The following is a 19,363-nucleotide window of genomic DNA, read 5'->3' on the forward strand; positions in this document are numbered from 1 at the left end:
CGGCTCTTAAACTCAATCCCCCTGCTAATGAAAGCCAAAACACCATGTGCCTTTTTAAAAGCCCTATAAACTTGGGTACTGACTTGAGGGATCTATGTATGTGGACCCCAAGGTCCCGCTGTTCCTGCACACTGCCAGGAATCCTGTCTTTAACCCTGTATTCAGCACTCAAATTTGACCTTCCAAAATGAATCACTTCACATTTATCCAGGTTGAACTCCATCTGCCACTTCTCAGCCCAGCTCTGCATCCTGTCAATATCTTATTGTAGCCTGCAACAGCCCTCGGTACTATCTACAGCACCACCGACCTTTGTGTCATCAGCAAACTTACTGACCCACCCATCCACTTTTATCCAAGTCATTTATAAAAACCACAAAGAGCAGAGGCTCAAGAACAGATCCCTGCAGAACACCATTGGTCACCGACCTCCAGGCGGAATACTTTCCATCCATTATCACTCGCTGTCTTCTACCTTCTAACTTTCTGAATGAGCCTACCATAGGGAACCTTATCACAGTCCTTACTGAAATCCATATACACCACATCCATTGTTCGACCTTCGTCAATCTGTCTCATCACATCCTCAAAGAACTCAGTAAGGCTTGCGAGGCATGACCTGCCCCTCTCAAAGCTATGCTGACCATCTTTAATCAAACTATGTTTATCCCAACAGTCATAAGTCCTATCTCTCAGAATATTTTCCAGTACCTTGCTTACCACAGACGTAAGACTGACTGGTCTGTAATTCTATTTCCTTTCTTGAATAGAACAACATTTGCCTCCTTCCAATCATCCGTTAATACTCCCCGGAGAGTGAGGATGCAAAGATCCTCGCCAGAGGCATGGCAATCTCATTCCTCGCATCGTGTCGTAATGTTGGATCTATCTGGTCCGGCCCTGAGGACTTATCTATCTTGATGCTTCCCAGAACATCCACTTCCTTAATATCAACCTGTTCAAGCCTATTAACCTGGTCCACAGTGTTCTCACTACCAAGCAAGGTCCCTCTCTCTAGTGAATTCTAAAGTAAAAAACTCACTTAGGGCCCCCTTACCTTACCCAGGCACAAGTTCCCTACACTATCCCTGATCGACCCTAGCCTCTCTCAGATCATTCTCTTATTCCTCTCGTAAGTATAGAATGCCTTTGTGTTTTCCCTTATCCTTCCAGCCAGGTGTTTTTCGTGCCCCCTCCTAGATCTCCTCAGTTCATTTTTGAATTTTTCCTAGCTATGTTGTAATCCTCTAACACTGCCTGCTCCTTGCTTCCTCAACCTTAAGTAAGCTTCCTTCTTCCTCTTGACAAGAAGCTCCTCTTCTCTTGTCATCCAAGGCTCCTTCACCTTACCATTCCTTGCCTGTCTCAGTGGGACAAAGTTATCCAACACTTGCAACAAGTGCTCCTTAAACAGCCTTCATATTTCTGTTGTGTATTTCCTGTAGAATAATTGTTCCGAATTTATACTCCACAGCTCCTGTCTAATAGCAGTATAATTCCTCCTTTCCCAATTAAATACCTTCCAATACTGTCTGTTCCTGACCTTCCCATTGGCTATGGTAAAGGTGAGGCAGTTGTAGTCACTGTCACCAACTGCTCTCCCAAAGAGAGATCTGACACTTGGCCTGGCTGGTTGCCTAGCACCAAATCCAATATGGCCTCCCCCCTCGTCAGCCTGTCGACGTGTTGAGTCAGGAATCCTTCCTGGACACACCTGCCAAAATCACCTCCATCCAGACCATCTGCACTGAGGAGGTTCCAATCAATATTGGGGAAGTTGAAGTCACCCATAACAACAACTCTGTTACATCTGCACCTTTCCAAGATCTGCTGTCCAATCTTCCAATCTGTTCTTCCATCTCTCTGCTGCTATTGGGGCATCTATAGAAAGCACCCAATAAAGTGACTGCTCCTTTCCTGTTATGACTCCCACCCACACTGACTCAGTAGACAATCCCTCCTCAACAACCTCCTTTTCTGCAGTTGTAATGCCCTTTCTAATTAACAGTGCTACTCCCCCTCCTCTTTTACCCCGTCCCTGTTCTTTTTCAAAGATCTGAACCCTGGAACACCCAGCAACCATTCCTGTCCCTGTGAAATCCATGTCTCTGTGAAATCCATGTCTCTGTTAGGGCTTCAACATTGTAGTTCCAAGTACTGATCCATGCTCTAAGTTCATCAGTCTTATTCCTGACACTCCTTGCATTGAAACAGACACACTTTAACCCATCCCTTTGTCCGATCAACTGTGTATCCTTCCTGACAGACTCTGCATTCTATTTCTGCCAGTTCAATAACCACCTTCTCCCCTGTTTTGCAGGACTGATTCCCCCTGCCAAACTCGTTTAAACCCTCCCAAAGTGCTCTAGCAAATCTCCTGCCCCTCCATTGGTGCTCCTTCATGTACAGGTCCCACTTTCCCTGGAAGGTACCCCAGTGATCTATGTATCTGAAGCCCTCCCTCCTGCACCAGCCCTGTAGCCACGTGTTTAGCTGCACTCGCTCCTTGTTCCTCGCCTCACTAACACGTGGCACCGGTAGTAATCCTGAGGTTAACACTCTGCTCGTCCTGCTTTTTAGCTTCCAATCTAACTCCCTGAAATCACTTTTTAGATCGTCATCCCCTTTTCCTGGCTATGTCATTGGTGCCAATGTGCCCCACAACTTCTGGCTGCTCACCCTCCCCCTTCAGATTCTTGTATACTCGATCAAAGACATCACTGGCACTTGGGAGGCAACATACCTTCGGGAGTCCCATTCGTGACCACAGAATCTTGTCTGTTCCTCTAACTATTGAGTTTCCTACCACTAGCGTTTTTCTATTGTCCCCAATTCCCTTCTGAGCCACAGAGCCAGGCTCAGTGCCAGAGACCTGGTCACAATGGCTTTCCCCAGTAGGCCGACCCCCCCAACAGTGTCCAAAACAATATACTTATTATTGAGGGGAACGGCCACAGGGGTTCCCTGCACTGCCTGCCTGTTCCCTTTCCGTCCTCTGACCTGTAACCCATCTACCTTTATCCTGTATCTGAGGTGTGACTACCTCCCTGTAACTCCTCTATCTTACCCCCTCCACCTCCCAAATGATCCGACGTTCATCCAGCTCCAGCTCCATTTCCCTAACGCGGTTTCCGAGGAGGTGGAGTTGGGTGCACTTCCCGCAGATGAAGTCAGTGGGGGACACGAGTGGTGACCCTTACCTCCCACATCCTACAGGAGGAGCCAGGGAAGAGGGATGGAGTCAGCTGCTTGTGGACAGAGATAGAGCTTGGAGCAGGGCGAGAGGTCAAGTGGCTGAAGTCTTTCCGGAACAGGTAGTTCTTCCATAATGCGGTGATTGTGGTCTTGTGCAACTCCACATTATAGAAAAATCGCACTTTAGAAACAACACTTAAAGTGTTAGCAATATAATCGCGTTACAGTCAACCCATGTTTTAAAAGTTTGCACTTTAGAAACATTGTCCCCAACTCATCAACCGCGTTACAGCCAATTCACGTCAACGAGGTGCCCGTTAGAGCAGAACGACCTGTACTGAATTGGATGGAGTGACAGGAGCAACATCAGAGTCTTCACAGAAAATCATAATTCGGATATGCCGTTGTTGGACTGGGACGTACAAAGTTAAAAATCACACAACACCAGGTTATAGTCCAACAGGTTTAATTGGAAGCACAGTAGCTTTCGGAGCGACGCTCCTTCATCAGGTGGTTGTGTCAGGTGGATGAAGGTGTAGCACTCCGAAAGCTAGTGCTTCCAATTAAACCTGTTGGACTATAACCTGGTGTTGTGTGATTTTTAACTTCACAGAAAGTGCCATTCAAGTGTGACAGCCTCAGGCTGTTCCAGGACAACTTTCAACCAATTTTTTACCACTGCTGTAAAAATGCGGGGAACATGGGCTAATCTGTGCACAGTAAGCTGCTACAAACAGCATGGTGACAATGTCAGGTAATGGGATTTTGAGGTGTTGGTGTAACTAGGACTCTGTGTGCGTATGTATGTGGATACATGTGTGTATGTACTTGTGTGGTATTGTGTAAATACTTGTGTGTGAACGTGTCTGGGCGTTTGCATATGTGTGTCTGTGTATGTTTGTATATGTACATGTCTGTGTGTATGTCTGTGTGTGTTTTTACATATGTGTCTGTGTACCTTTGTGTATACATACGTGTGTGTGAATGCATCTATGTATGTTTAAATATGTACGTCTGTAAGTGTGTCTGTGGACATGTGTACACGTGTGTGCGTTTGAATGTGTCAGTGAACATGTGTGCAAGCATGTGTGTGAAAGTGTCTGTGTATACATACGTATATGTCTGTGTGTGTTTACATACTTACATATCTACATGTGTATTTGTGTTTATGAATGTGTCTGTGTACTTATATATGCACATGTCTGTGGGTATACGTGTGTTTACATATGTACGTGTCTGTGTATGTATCGCCATGTCTGTTTGTGTACACTGTGCCTGTGTAGTCACCATCCTTTGTTAAATCAAGTTGTGGGCCCCTTCACTGAGACAGCAGATGAGGCCTGTCCATCTTGTTAATATTTCCAGTCTCCACATGCACTCGAGCCCATCTTCTGCCAAAGCCCTGATCTAAAACTCCAGTCTCCAGGTCCTGTCTAGCAGCAAGTCCCTTTTGCTCAGTGCTTTGTTACTCCCTGACCCACATTAACAACCTGTCCGGCAAAGCATTAGCTTTCCAATTCTCATCTCAGATCTAAGACCTAAATCCAAGTTTCTGAGTGACCCATTCCCCGGGAGACGGAGATTGACTTGTGGAGTTGTGCAGAACAAAATTGAATAGTGGGGCTTTCAGGGAAGGTAAAGTGAAACCAGCTCAAATTAGAATCAAAGAATCTCTACAGTGCAGATGGAGGATATTTGGCCCATTGAGTTTGCACCAGCCCTCTGAAGAGCCTCTCCCACTCATCTCCTGTATTTTCCATGGCTAATCCACCTAGCCTGCACATCCCTGGACACAATGGAGCAATTTAGCATAGCCAATCCACCTAACCTGCACACCTTTGGACTGTGGGAGGTAACTCATGCAGATACAGGAGAATGTGCAAACTCCACACTGTCACCCAAGGCTGGATTTGAACCAGGTTCCCTCATGCTATGAGGCAGCAGTGCTAACCACTGATCCACGGTACCACCCAGTGAACCCGTTGGGTTTTTCCAACAATGGACAATGGGTTCATGGCCACCAGTAAACCTCTAATTCCAGATATTGATTGAATTTAGATTCCACAATCTGCCTTGGCAGTCTTTGAACCCGATTCCCCAGAACATTACTGGGGTCTTTGGATTAATGGTCTAGTGATAATAGACCTCCATCACTTCACTCTTATTCCAACTGACCAGGACCCATTAAGACTCACTCTCATCCACCTGAGAGACCTGATGAGAGTCAATGGAGGTCAGCAGTAATCGGAAATTTCTTCTTGTATTCTTGCAGACAAATGACGCCTTAGGAGCGACATGGAATTGGCTCTACTTCATCCCGCTCATTATCATTGGCTCCTTCTTTGTGTTGAACCTGGTGCTTGGAGTCCTGTCTGGGTAAGTGTGACAGAATTCCCCACTGGGGAGGGACGCTTAGCCGGCTCTCGCCTGAGCTGAGCTACATTGGCATGGGGACACCCATTTTCAGTTGCAGATTAGGCCCGGCCAGGCAGAAACCTTCTTAGTTCAGTTTCCGACACCAGTGCCCGTGCTTGGAGTTGGACTGAGCTCCAACTCCGGTGATGGGCCGGGTGCTAGCAGGTGGGACTAGATTGGGTTGGGATATCTGGTCGGCATGGACGGGTTGGACCGAAGGGTCTGTTTCCATGCTGCACATCTCTATAACTCAATGACTCTATGTCCAAGAACAACACCTGTCCCAAACAAGACTGGTTATTATTTACAAAGGGACATCTGGTCTCCAGAGTTGTGTCATTTGTGGGGCAGCGCAACGTGGTCCAGGAATATTTTACAGGAACAGCGTAAAGGGAGCTTTACTCTGTATCTAACCTCAGCAGTCGCTGCCCTGGAAGTGTTTGATGGGGGAATAGTACGGAGAGAGAGAGAGACACCTTTGTATTTAACTTGAACAAAGTAATTGGCATTTAGTTTGTGAGATTTTCCAAATGAGTCATAGACACATTCTGAGCTGAAGAGCCCAGAAACTGATCTGAAATTGTGAAGCTGGGTTTAAATACAGGTAGTCAGTCTGTGTTCCCCATTCACGTGTTGGCAAAGCAGGGGCTGTTCTGGAGGTTAGTCTCCAGATGCCTCATATATTTCCATCTGGTGCAGATGTCATGACAATAGCACTGGAAGGTGGGGGCTGGGGTCTTGTCTGAATGATTCCCCCTCCCTAACTGCCCTCTACTTCCCCAGTGAATTTGCCAAGGAGCGCGAGAGGGTGGAGAACAGGAGGTCGTTCCTGAAGCTGCGCAGGCAGCAGCAGATCGAGCGGGAGTTGAACGGTTACCGAGCGTGGATCGACAAAGCCGGTGAGTGCTGAGTTAGCTTGGGCTCCTTGAGCATCCGTAACCTTCCCACAAAGTGAGCTGTGTGCCCTTGGCAGGATTCTGACAAGAGACGGTTTCACTGCGGACCTGCATTACGGAACAAAAGAGCAACCACAGCGCAAGGTGCAGAGCCCTCGTTTTCCTTACGAGTTCATGAGATACTTTTCCCTGGTTTTGCTGAAGCTGATCTTTTATTACTCCTGAGAAAAATCTGAAGGACTCAGAGGCATCCAGAGGGAATTGTTTGTTGCTGGACAGTGTCACTGAGGGTGGGAGGGATGAGGGACTTGCTTTTAATCCCAGGGAAGGCAAATATCTGGCATGATCAGATTCTACTGGTGAGGCACCAGTCTACACAACTCCTACCTCCAAGCCAATCACTAGTTCAAGTGAGCCAACTCAAACCCTAAAGATAAAACCGTAATCCTCACGGTAATGATCCATAACATAGTAATCTAGCCCAAGCCATCACTTTAATGATCCAACAGAGTTCCTAACAAATTAAACCTAACTCTCATGACTAACTTGAATGTTGAAACTTTATTGCTGGAACAGCACAGCAGGTCAGGCAGCATCCAGGGAACAGGAGATTCGACGTTTCGGGCACAGGCCCTTCTTCAGGAATGAGCAGAGAGTGTTCAGCAGGAGAAGATAAAAGGTAGGGAGGAGGGACTTGGAGGAGGGGCGTTGGAAATGTGATAGGTGGAAAGAGGTCAAGGTGAGGGTGATAGGTCGGAGTAGGATGGAGGCGGAGAGGTCAAGAAGAAGACTGCAGGTCAGGAAGGTGGTGCCGGGCTGGAGGGATCCGGCTGAGACAAGGTGGGGGGAGGGGGGGATGAAGAAACTGGTGAAGTCCAAGTTCATCCCCTGCGGTTGGAGGGTTCCCAGTCGGAAGATAAGACGCTCCTCCTCCGACCGTCGGGTTGTTGTGGTTTGGCGGTGGATGAGTCCAATGACCTGCATATCCTCGGTGGAGTGGGAGGGGGAGTTGAAATGCTGTGCTACAGGGTGGTTAGGTTGGTTCGTCCGGGTGGCCCAGAGGTGCTCTCTGAATCGCTCCGCAAGTAGGCGGCCTGTCTCCCCAATATAGAGGAGGCCACATCGGGTGCAGAGGATGCAGTAGATGATGTGGGTGGAGGTGCAGGTGAATCTGTGGCGGATATGGAAGTTTCCTTTGGGGCCTTGGAGAGAAGTGAGGGGGGAGGTGTGGGCGCAAGTGTTGCACCTCCTGCGGTTGCAAGGGAAGGTGCCGGGAGTGGAGGTTGGGTCGGTGGGGGGTGTGGATCTGACAAGGGAGTCGCGGAGGGAGTGGTCTCTACGGAAAGCTGATAGGGGAGGGGAGGGAAATATATCCTTGGTACTGGGTTCTGTTTGGAGGTGGCGGAAGTGACGGCGGATGATGCGCTGTACATGGAGATTGGTGGGGTGGTAGGTGAGGACCAGTAGGGTTCTGTCCTGGTGGCGGTTGGAGGGGCGGGGCTCAAGGACGGAGGAGCGGGAAGTGGAGGAGATGCGGTGGAGGGCACCGTCGACCACGTCGGGGGGGAAATTGCGGTCCTTGAAGAAGGAGGCCATCTGTGTTGTACGTATTTTGAACTGGTCCTCCTGGGAGCAGATGCGGCGGAGACGAAGGAATTGGGAGAATGGGATGGCGTTTTTACAGGGGGCAGGATGGGAGGAGGTGTAGTCCAGGTAGCTGTGGGAGTCGGTTGGTTTGTAGTAGATGTCCGTGTTGATCCGGTCGCCTGGGATAGAAACAGAAAGGTCTAGGAAGGGGAGGGAGGAGTCCGAGACTGTCCAGGTGAATTTGAGGTCGGGGTGGAAGGTGTTAGTGTAGTGGATGAACTGTTCAACCTCCTCGTGGGAGCACGAGGTAGCACCGATACAGTCATCAATGTAGCGAAGGAAAAGATGGGGGGTGGGGCCAGTGTAGTTGCGGAAGATGGATTGTTCCACATACCCTACGAAGAGGCAGGCATAGCTGGGGCCCATGCGGGTGCCCATGGCTACTCCTTTTGTTTGGAGAAAGTGGGAGGATTGGAAAGAAAAGTTGTTCAGGGTGAGGACCAGTTCGGTCAGTTGAAGGAGGGTGTCGGTGGAAGGGTACTGGGTGGTACGGCGGGACTACACCTCCTCCCATCCTGCCCCCTGTAAAAACGCCATCCCATTCTCCCAATTCCTTCGTCTCTGCCGCATCTGCTCCCAGGAGGACCAGTTCAAAATACGTACAACACAGATGGCCTCCTTCTTCAAGGACCGCAATTTCCCCCCCGACGTGGTCGACGGTGCCCTCCACCGCATCTCCTCCACTTCCCGCTCCTCCGCCCTTGAGCCCCGCCCCTCCAACCACCACCAGGACAGAACCCCACTGGTCCTCACCTACCACCCCACCAATCTCCATGTACAGCGCATCATCCGCCGTCACTTCCGCCACCTCCAAACAGACCCCAGCACCAAGGATATATTTCCCTCCCCTCCCCTATCAGCTTTCCGTAGAGACCACTCCCTCCGCGACTCCCTTGTCAGATCCACACCCCCCACCGACCCAACCTCCACTCCCGGCACCTTCCCTTGCAACCGCAGGAGGTGCAACACTTGCGCCCACACCTCCCCCCTCACTTCTCTCCAAGGCCCCAAAGGAAACTTCCATATCCGCCACAGATTCACCTGCACCTCCACCCACATCATCTACTGCATCCGCTGCAGCCGGTGTGGCCTCCTCTATATTGGGGAGACAGGCCGCCTACTTGCGGAGCGATTCAGAGAGCACCTCTGGGCCACCCGGACGAACCAACCCAATCACCCTGTAGCACAGCATTTCAACTCCCCCTCCCACTCCACCGAGGATATGCAGGTCATTGGACTCATCCACCGCCAAACCACAACAACGCGACGGTCGGAGGAGGAGCGTCTTATCTTCCGACTGGGAACCCTCCAACCACAGGGGATGAACTTGGACTTCACCAGTTTCTTCATCCCCCCTCCCCCCACCTTGTCTCAGCCGGATCCCTCCAGCCCGGCACCGCCTTCCTGACCTGCAGTCTTCTTCTTGACCTCTCCGCCTCCATCCTACTCCGACCTATCACCCTCACCTTGACCTCTTTCCACCTATCACATTTCCAACGCCCCTCCTCCAAGTCCCTCCTCCCTACCTTTTATCTTCTCCTGCTGAACACTCTCTGCTCATTCCTGAAGAAGGGCCTGTGCCTGAAACGTCGAATCTCCTGTTCCCTGGATGCTGCCTGACCTGCTGTGCTGTTCCAGCAATAAAGTTTCAACTTTGATCTCCAGCATCTGCAGACCTCACTTTCTCCTCTGACTAACTTGAATGCCTCAGTGCTGAACCTAATCCTGGTAATCTCCACTCATAATGTCAGCCTTAACTTTAATGCCACCATCTGAACAGAAAGGATCAAACTCAATTTCTGAGATCTGATTTCCCCCCACACTCTCAACCCCTTATTGCCCCAAATTAAAATTTAAGCACATGGCAGATTGGGGGTAGTGTACTGACATGGATTGAGAACTGGTTAGAAGACAGGAAACAAAGAGTAGGAATAAATGGGTCTTTTTCCAAGGGTCAGCCCATGACTAGTGGGTTATGTCAGGGATCAGTGCTTGGACCCCAGCTATTCAACAATATATGTTAATGATTTAGATGGGCAACAAAATGTAATATGTCCAACTTTACAGATGACGTAAAATCGAGATGGAAGGTGATCTGTGAGGAGGATGCTGAGGCACTTCAGTAAGATCTGAACCAATTGAGTGAGTGGGCAAATGCATGGTGGATAAAGCATAATGTGGATCAATGTGAAGTTATCCACTTCGGAGCAAAAACAGGAACGTCGTTTATTATCTGAATAGTGATAGGATGGGAAAGGGGGAGGCAGGACAAGATCTGGGCGTTCTCATACACCAGTCGCCAAAAGTAAGTATACAGCTGCAGCAGGTAAATGGTACATTGTCCTTCATAGTGAGAGGGTTCAAGTACAGGAACAGGGATGTCTTGCTGCAATTGAACAGGGCCTTGGTGAGACTCTACCTGGAGGACTGTGTGCAGTGTGGTCTTCTCCAGGGAAGGATGTTCTGCCTACGGAGGAAGTGCAATGAGGGTTTACCAGACTGATTCCTGGGATGGCAGCACTGTGGTATGAAGACGGACCAGAAGTTAGGACTATATTCACTGGAGTTTCAAAGAATGAAGAGCTACCTCTTGGAAAACAATAACATTCTCACAGATAAGACGGGGTAAATATAGGAATTCCCCAATGACTGAGGAACTCAGAACAAGGCGTCACGGGATAGGCCATTTAGGATTGAGATGAGGAGAAATGTCTTCACCCAGAGAATGGTGAGCCTATGGAATTCACTGCCACATAAAGACATTGAATGTTTTCAAGCAGGAGTTAGATTGATCCCTTTAGTCCTAAGATCTCTAAGGGTATGAGAAGAAAGTGGGAGCAGGGTACTGAGTTGGCTGAACAGGCATGATCATTTTAAATGACAGAGCAGGCTGAAAAAAGCTGAATGGCTTACTCCTACTCCAAGTTTCTATGTCTCTGTGTAAATCCATCAACCTTTCTAATCTTTTGGATGTAGGTTTGCTTGCTGAGCTGCAAGGTTCATTTCCAGACGTTTCATCACCCTACTAGGTAACATCTTCAGTGGGCCTCAGGCAAAGCAATGCTGCAAATTCCTGCTTTCTATTTATATGTCTGGGTTTCTTTGGGTTGGTGATGAAACCCAAACATATAAGTAGAAAGCAGGAATTTTCAGCATTGCTTCGCCTGGGGCCCACTGAAGATGTTACCTAGTAGGGTGACGAAACGTCTGGAAATGAACCTTGCAGCTCAGCGAGCAAACCCACATCCAAAACCTCAACTCGAGCTACAAATCTTCTCAAAACTCACTAAGACCTTTTATCATCACTTAACTCCCCAGCTCCCATGCCAATAATCTTCCTGTTGATACTGACCCTCTAAAGTTAATGCCAGTAGCTCCACATCAAATCCAAAACCTTGACACGTGTAACGATGTTAACTCAGGACAGGACCAGTCGGATTGTCAGTGGTTCTGAATGTGGGATGCTAGGACCCGTTGTGAAGTTTCAGACTAACTGCATCCATCTCTCTGTATCTTTCTCACCCCAACAGAGGAGGTTATGCTGTTGGAAGAAAATAAAAATGCTGGGGAGAAATCTGCACTGGATGGTAAGACACGTGTTCTTCTCTGCCTGCTGATACACCAGCCCTTCAACAGAGCCCTGTACACCCAAAGCAAGGGGGGAATCCTGCTCAGGTCTGGCTATCCAACCTCCACAGCCTCTGTTCTGATTACATTTTGCTCTGGATAATGTACTTCACCATCTTGAGCACCTGCAACCATCGTGAACCGAGCTGTTAAAATGTCAAAGCTTCTTATTCACCGTGATGGAAGAATTTTGGGCTTTGTGTAGTGAAACCCGTTTTTGGATGGGTCAGTGGGACTTTGTTTTTATTCATTCATGGGATGAAGGTGGGACTAGTCAGGCCAGCATTTATTGGCCATTCCTAATTACACAGAGGGTGATTAAGAATCAAACACATTGCTGTGGGTCTGGAGTCGCATGTGAGCCAGGCTTGGTAAGGACAGCAGATTTCCTGCCCGAAAGGACATTAGTGAAGCACATGAGTTTTTATTAGAATCATGGTCGTCATTCGACTTTTGATCCCAGATTTTTATTGAATTCATGTGCTGTGGCAGGATTTGAACCAGGTTCCCAGAATGTTACCTGGGTTCCTGGATTATTAGTGTAACGATAATACCACCAGGTAATAGTGGTATTCAGTTGCACCGACTGCTGTAACAACCATTATGTTTTGGGATTGTGCCTTTAAGACTAAGGGAAGGGTCCACGTGATCTGTTCTGAAGTGTGACTGACAGCAAGCCTGGCTGGTTAGATTGCTGGAGATTAAATGGTTTTACACCAAAGACAGTGCAAGGTGTTTACATTTGGGGCCAGTGGCAGGAGCCTATGTGCTCATGGTGGATAGAATGAGAGTTTCCAAAGCCCAACAAATGTTTGCGAATGTTGTGTGTAAATAGGTGTACATTAAATTCCATTTACTTCATGGTAAAAGAGTTCTGGCATCTCCTTCTGGGATGGAGATGATGCAGGCTGGGCCATCATTCATTGCTTGTCCCTAGTTGCACTTCAGAAGGTGATGGTGAGCTGCATTCTTGAACTGCTGCAGTCCACATGCAGTTGGTTGACCCACAATGCCCTTTAGGGAGGGATTCTGGTCAGCATGGACAAGTTGGACTGAAGGGTCTGTTTCCGTGCTGTACATCTCTATGACTTTATGATTCTATGACAGTGAAGGGTTGGCAATATATTTGCAAGTCAGGATGGTGAGTGGCTTGGAGGGGAACTTGGTGCTCCCATGTATCTGCTGCTTTTGTCCTTCTAGATGGAAGTGGTCATGGGATTGAAAGATGCTGTCTCAGGATCATTGGTGAATTTCCCAGAATATGATGTATTCTTGTAGCCACCGTATTTATATGGTGAGTCCTGTTCAGTTTGAGGGGTTTCAGCAATGGTAAAGCAATAGAATGTCAGTGTTGATGATTAGATTGTCTCTTATTGGAGATGGTCATTGCCTGGCATTTGTGTGGCACGAATATTACTTGTCAGCCCAAGCCTGGATATTATCCAGATCTTGTTGAATTTGAACATGAACAGCTTCAATTTCTGAGGAGTCTCGAATGGTGCTGAATGTTGTGCAATCATCAGCGAACATCTCCACCTCTGACCTTGTAATGAAGGGAAGGTCGTTTATGAAGCAGTTGAAGATGGTTGGGCCTAGGACACTACCCTGAGGAACTCCGCAGAGATGTCCTGGACTGACCTCCAACAACTATAACCATGTTTTGTTGGTGGTTTTAAGTATAAGTTGCCTCCAAGTTAGTGGTTAATCAATAATATGATGTTTAGTCTTTTGTTACTGTAAACAGTCATAAAAGTCAAGTGAAATCTTGTTGTGACATTCTTTCAGCTATTATCTGGAAGTCTGAATTTCTTAACTTAAAAAGTCATCAGTTGCCATAGAGATTGTAATACTGTAACAGAGATTCTCAGCAGTGACTACAGTCTGCTCACTGCTAGCCAGGATCAGGAACTGTGCTCTATCAGCCCTAATTTTAATGGCAGTAGGAACAGGCAAAGAAAAGGTGAAAGAAATGACAAAATTAGCAACGGATAGAAAACCGAATGAGAAAAGGAGCAAGATGTTGCTGGGAATGGAAGGTTTGAGTTATAAGGAGAGGCTGGGTCTTTCTTCACTGGACCGTCGGAAAGAGAGGAGAGGGAAAGATAGAGGAGGGAGAGAGAGAGAGCGTGACAGAGGAGGGAGTGATAGCAACAGAGGAGGGAGAAGGGAGAGAGGGCGACAGAGAGTGGGGGAAGAGAGAGAGAGAGAGGCAGACAGACAGAGGAGGGGAAGGGAGACAAAGGAGGGAGTGGAGATAGTTTTGGGTGGAATAGAGAAGAAAATATTGGGAAAGATAGAATAGAGGGAGAGAGAGAGGGATGGACAGACTAAAGAGACAGTTGCTCAGATGAGGAAGTGTGGAAAAGCTTCGGATAGGTAAGAAGGCAGTAATGGTAGATTAGGTTCCCCTACAGTGTGGAAACAGACCATTCGGCCCAACTAGTCCACACTGACACTCTGAAGAGTAACCCACCCAGACCCATTTCCCTCTGACTAATGCACCTAACACTACGGGCAGTTTCGCATGGCCCATTCACCTGACCTGCACATCTTTGGACTGTGGGAGGAAACCGGAGCACCCGGAGGAAATGCACGCAGAGAATGTGCAAACACCATACAATCACCCGAGGCTGGAATCAAACCTGGGTCCCTGGCACTGTGAGGCAGCAGTGCTAACCACTGAGCCACCATGCTGCCCCAGTTGGAGGAAGAATCGGTGAACAGTACAAGACAAAATGGGTGGAGATGCAAAGAGACAGACAGGACGAAAGTGAGAGAGAAAGAAGTTAAATTGATTCCACCTGTGATGTGTGAGAAATGACAGTGTGTGACAAATCATGATGTTCAGTGACTGGGGTTGACTGTTCAGCCAGGATATGTGATGAGTGCTGGAGAAAGAGACGGACAGGGTACACATTATACACTTCACTAACCTGCTCAATGCACTAGGATTTCCTTCACCAGTTACATTGGGGAGCACTGTCACCACTTGGAGTCAAACCATTCATCAAGAAAGATCACCATCACCTCCTCAGGGCTATCATGTGAAAGGGGAGAAAGCAGGTGGCAGGTTCCACTCTGAGTGCTGCGTTCAGTTTGGTGTAATGCTATAGTAACAACTGATCCACATTCACTCCCATTGCAACCCCGGGCACGCTACCTCACTGTTCATCACGTATTGATGTAGCAGACAGCTTCACCCAATAACTTCACCAGGATTTCCAAAGGGAGGAGGAGGGGCTCCATGTCAGATCAATTAACCCTTTGTTTTCAGTCCTTAGAAGAGCAACAATCAAGAAGGGACGAATGGAGATGATCCATACAGAATCGAGTGATGACCACTACACTGAAATCTCTTCTGTCGGTAGGTATTGGACCATGTCTCACCTACACACTGCCTCTTAGCAGCATAATCTAAAAACGTCAATGAGCTGTGTGGACGATGCAGAAAAGTAGGCAAAGGTATGTTCACCTGCATAACGAGAGGATTAGGGGATAGGAGCAGGGATGTCTTGCTGCACTTGGGCAAGGCTTTGGTGAGACCACACGTGGAGGACTGTGTGCAGTTTTGTCCTTATCTGAGGAACACGGAAGGGCAAAAAGAATTTACCAGATTGATTCCTGAGATGGCAGGACTGACATATGAAGAGGAAGGATGTTGTGAAACTTGGAAGGGTTCAGGGAATATTTACAAGGATGTTGCCAGGGTTGGAGGATTTGAGCTATAGGGAAAGGTTGAATAGGCTGGGGCTGTTTTCCTTGGAGCATCGGAGGCTGAGGGCTAAAATGTTTATAAACATTTTATAGATGTTTATAAAATCATGAGGGGCATGGATAGGATAAATAGACAAAGCCTCTTCCCTGGAGTGGGAGAGTCCAGAACTGGAGGGCATAGGTTTAGGGTGAGAGGGGAAAGATATAAAAGACCTAAGGGACAATGTTTTCACGCAGAGGGTGGTACGTGTATGGAATGAGCTGCCAGAGGAAGGGTGGAGGCTGGTACAATTGCAACATTTGAGAGGCATTTGGACAGGTATATGAATAGGAAGGGTTTGGTGGGATATGGACTAGGTGCTGGCAGGTGGGAATAGATTGGGTTGGGATATCTGGTCGGCATGGACGGGTTGGACCGAAGGATCTATTTCCATGCTGTACATCTCAATGACTCCAAAACCTTCAATCCAGACCTTGACCAAACTGTTGACTCTCTCTGAACTCATGCTCCATTCCATTCACTCACTAACCCTGTACTCACTGACCTACAATGACTCCCATTCTGGAAATGCCTTCATATTTTAGATTCTCATTCCAATATCCAATCTTACCTTTGTAAACTCCTCCATTCCTAGAACCCTCTGAGATCTCTGCTTTCCACTAAACCTGATCTTTCATTCATCTCCCAATTCCTCAGTGGCAAGCTAAATCATTATTATCCAGGTATCATTATTAGCCAAAGGAAATTATTATCCAGGTATCATTATTAGTCCATCCAGCTTTCATTGTTAGTCCAGGTATCATTTTTATCCTGGTTTTATTAAAAATTCAGATATCATTATTTTTCAGTGATAATTAATTGTGCCAATTTTATTATTCAATCAGTATCAAATCAAACCAGGATTTTTTGTTATCTGGGTAAAATGATTGTCCAGGTACTATTATTGGTCAAGGTATCATTATTATCCTGGGACTGTAATTATCCAGCTATCATTATTAGTCCAGGCATCATTACTATCCCACGATCACTATTATCCAGCTATCATTACTATCCACCTGTTATTATTAACCAGATATCATTGATATCCAGTTATCATTGTTATCCAGCGATCAATATTGTACAGCTATCATAATATCCAGCTGTCGTTATCCAGATGCCATTATTATTCAGATATCATTAGTATCCATCTTTCATAAATACCAACTATAATTATTATTCAGATATCATTAATATCCAGATTTCATTATTATCCAGCTATCATTTACATCCAGCATGCATTGTTAACCAGCGATCATCAATATCCAGCTATCTTTGTTATTGAGATATCATTAATATCCAGCTTTCATTGTTATCCAGCTCTCATTAATATCCAGCTTTCATTGTTAACCATCTTTCATGAATATCCCACTTGCATTGTTATCCAGCTATTAATATTATCCAGCGATCGGTAATATCCAGCTATGATTAATACCTAGCTATCATTATTATCCATCTTTCTTTAATATCCAGCTTGCATAGTTATTCAGCTATCATTATTATCCAGCTGTCATTACTATCCAGATATCATTGCTATCCAGCTCTCATTAATATGCAGCTTTCACTACTATCCAGCTCTCATTGTTATCCAGTTGGCATGATTAACCAGCTAGCATTATTATCCGGATATCATTAACAACCAGTTTTCATTGTTATCCAGCTATCGTTATTATCCAGCTCTCATTAATATTTAGCTCTCGTTGATATCCAGTAGTCATTACCATCCAGCTCTCATTAATATTTAGCTCTCGTTGTTATCCAGTAGTCATTACTATACAGCCCTAATTAATATTTAGCTCTCGTTGTTATCCAGTAGTCCTAACTATCCAGCTCTCATTAATATTTAGCTCTCGTTGTTATCCAGTAGTGATTACTATCCAGCTCTCATTAATATTTAGCTCTCGTTGTTATCCAGTAGTCATTACTATCCAGCCCTCATTAATATTTAGCTCTCGTTGTTATCCAGTTGTCATTACTATCCAGCTCTCATTAATATTTAGCTCTCGTTGTTATCCAGTAGTCATTACTATCCAGCTCTCATTAATATTTAGCTCTCGTTGTTATCCAGTAGTCATTACTATCCAGCTCTCATTAATATTTAGCTCTCGTTGTTATCCAGTAGTCATTACTATCCAGCTCTCATTAATATTTAGCTCTCGTTGTTATCCAGTAGTCATTACTATCCAGCCCTCATTAATATTTCGCTCTCGTTGTTATCCAGTAGTCATTACTATCCAGCTCTCATTAATATTTAGCTCTCGTTGTTATCCAGTAGTCATTACTATCCAGCCCTCATTAATATTTAGCTCTCGTTGATATCCATCTGTCATTACTATCCAGCCCTCATTAATATTTAGCTCTCGTTGATATCCAGTAGTCATTACTATCCAGCTCTCATTAATATTTAGCTCTCGTTGTTATCCAGTAGTCATTACTATCCAGCTCTCATTAATATTTAGCTCTCGTTGTTATCCAGTAGCCATTACTATCCAGCTCTCATTAATATTTAGCTCTCGTTGTTATCCAGTTGTCATTACTATCCAGCTCTCATTAATATTTAGCTCTCGTTGATATCCAGTAGTGATTACTATCCAGCTCTTATTAATATTTAGCTCTTGTTGTTATCCAGAAGTCATTACTATCCAGCTCTCATTAATATTTAGCTCTCGTTGTTATCCAGTAGTCATTACTATCCAGCTCTCATTAATATTTAGCTCTCGTTGTTATCCAGTTGTCATTACTATCCAGCCCTCATTAATATTTAGCTATCGTTGTTATCCAGTAGTCATTACTATCCAGCTCTTATTAATATTTAGCTCTCGTTGTTATCCAGAAGTCATTACTATCCAGCCCTCATTAATATTTAGCTATCGTTGTTATCCAGTAGTCATTACTATCCAGCTCTTATTAATATTTAGCTCTCTGTGTTATCCAGTAGTCATTACTATCCAGCTCTCATTAATATTTAGCTCTCGTTGTTATCCAGTAGTCATTACTATCCAGCTCTCATTAATATTTAGCTCTCGTTGTTATCCAGTAGTCATTACTATCCAGCTCTCATTAATATTTAGCTCTCGTTGTTATCCAGTAGTCATTACTATCCAGCACTCATTAATATTTAGCTCTCGTTGTTATCCAGTAGTCATTACTATCCAGCCCTCAATAATATTTCGCTCTCGTTGTTATCCAGTTGTCATTACTATCCAGCCCTCATTAATATTTAGCTCTCGTTGTTATCCAGTCGTCATTACTATCCAGCTCTCATTAATATTTAGCTCTCGTTGTTATCCAGTCGTCATTACCATCCAGCTCTCATTAATATTTAGCTCTCGTTGTTATCCAGTAGTCATTACTATCCAGCTCTCATTAATATGTAGCTATCGTTGTTATCCAGTAGTCATTACTATCCAGCTCTCATTAATATTTAGCTCTCGTTGTTATCCAGAAGTCATTACTATCCAGCTCTCATTAATATTTAGCTCTCGTTGTTATCCAGTAGTCATTACTATCCAGCTCTCATCAATATTTAGCTCTCGTTGTTATCCAGTAGTCATTACTATCCAGCACTCATTAATATTTAGCTCTCGTTGTTATCCAGTAGTCATTACTATCCAGCCCTCATTAATATTTCGCTCTCGTTGTTATCCAGTTGTCATTACTATCCAGCCCTCATTAATATTTAGCTCTCGTTGTTATCCAGTCGTCATTACTATCCAGCTCTAATTAATATTTAGCTCTCGTTGTTATCCAGTTGTCATTACTATCCAGCTCTCATTAATATTTAGCTCTCGTTGTTATCCAGTTGTCATTACTATCCAGCCCTCATTAATAT

The 19,363-nt window shown here is 45.8% G+C and overlaps 1 protein-coding gene across 1 annotated transcript in view; it reads left to right on the forward strand.

The window, feature by feature from the left end:
• The window catches only part of LOC122554086 (putative voltage-dependent R-type calcium channel subunit alpha-1E), a 1,472,327-nt gene that overhangs the window by 484,006 nt on the left and 968,958 nt on the right, over window positions 1-19,363 (forward strand). The window contains exons 9-12 of the mRNA XM_087990243.1: window positions 5,468-5,571; window positions 6,394-6,509; window positions 11,684-11,740; window positions 15,055-15,144. Of these exons, the coding sequence (XP_087846369.1) occupies window positions 5,468-5,571; window positions 6,394-6,509; window positions 11,684-11,740; window positions 15,055-15,144 (367 nt within the window). The remainder of the gene's footprint in view (window positions 1-5,467; window positions 5,572-6,393; window positions 6,510-11,683; window positions 11,741-15,054; window positions 15,145-19,363) is intronic.

This window comes from Chiloscyllium plagiosum, unplaced genomic scaffold (genome assembly GCF_037043375.1).
Source record: "Chiloscyllium plagiosum isolate Xiang-an unplaced genomic scaffold, Cpla_swu_hap1 HiC_scaffold_9, whole genome shotgun sequence".
NCBI lineage: Eukaryota > Metazoa > Chordata > Chondrichthyes > Orectolobiformes > Hemiscylliidae > Chiloscyllium > Chiloscyllium plagiosum.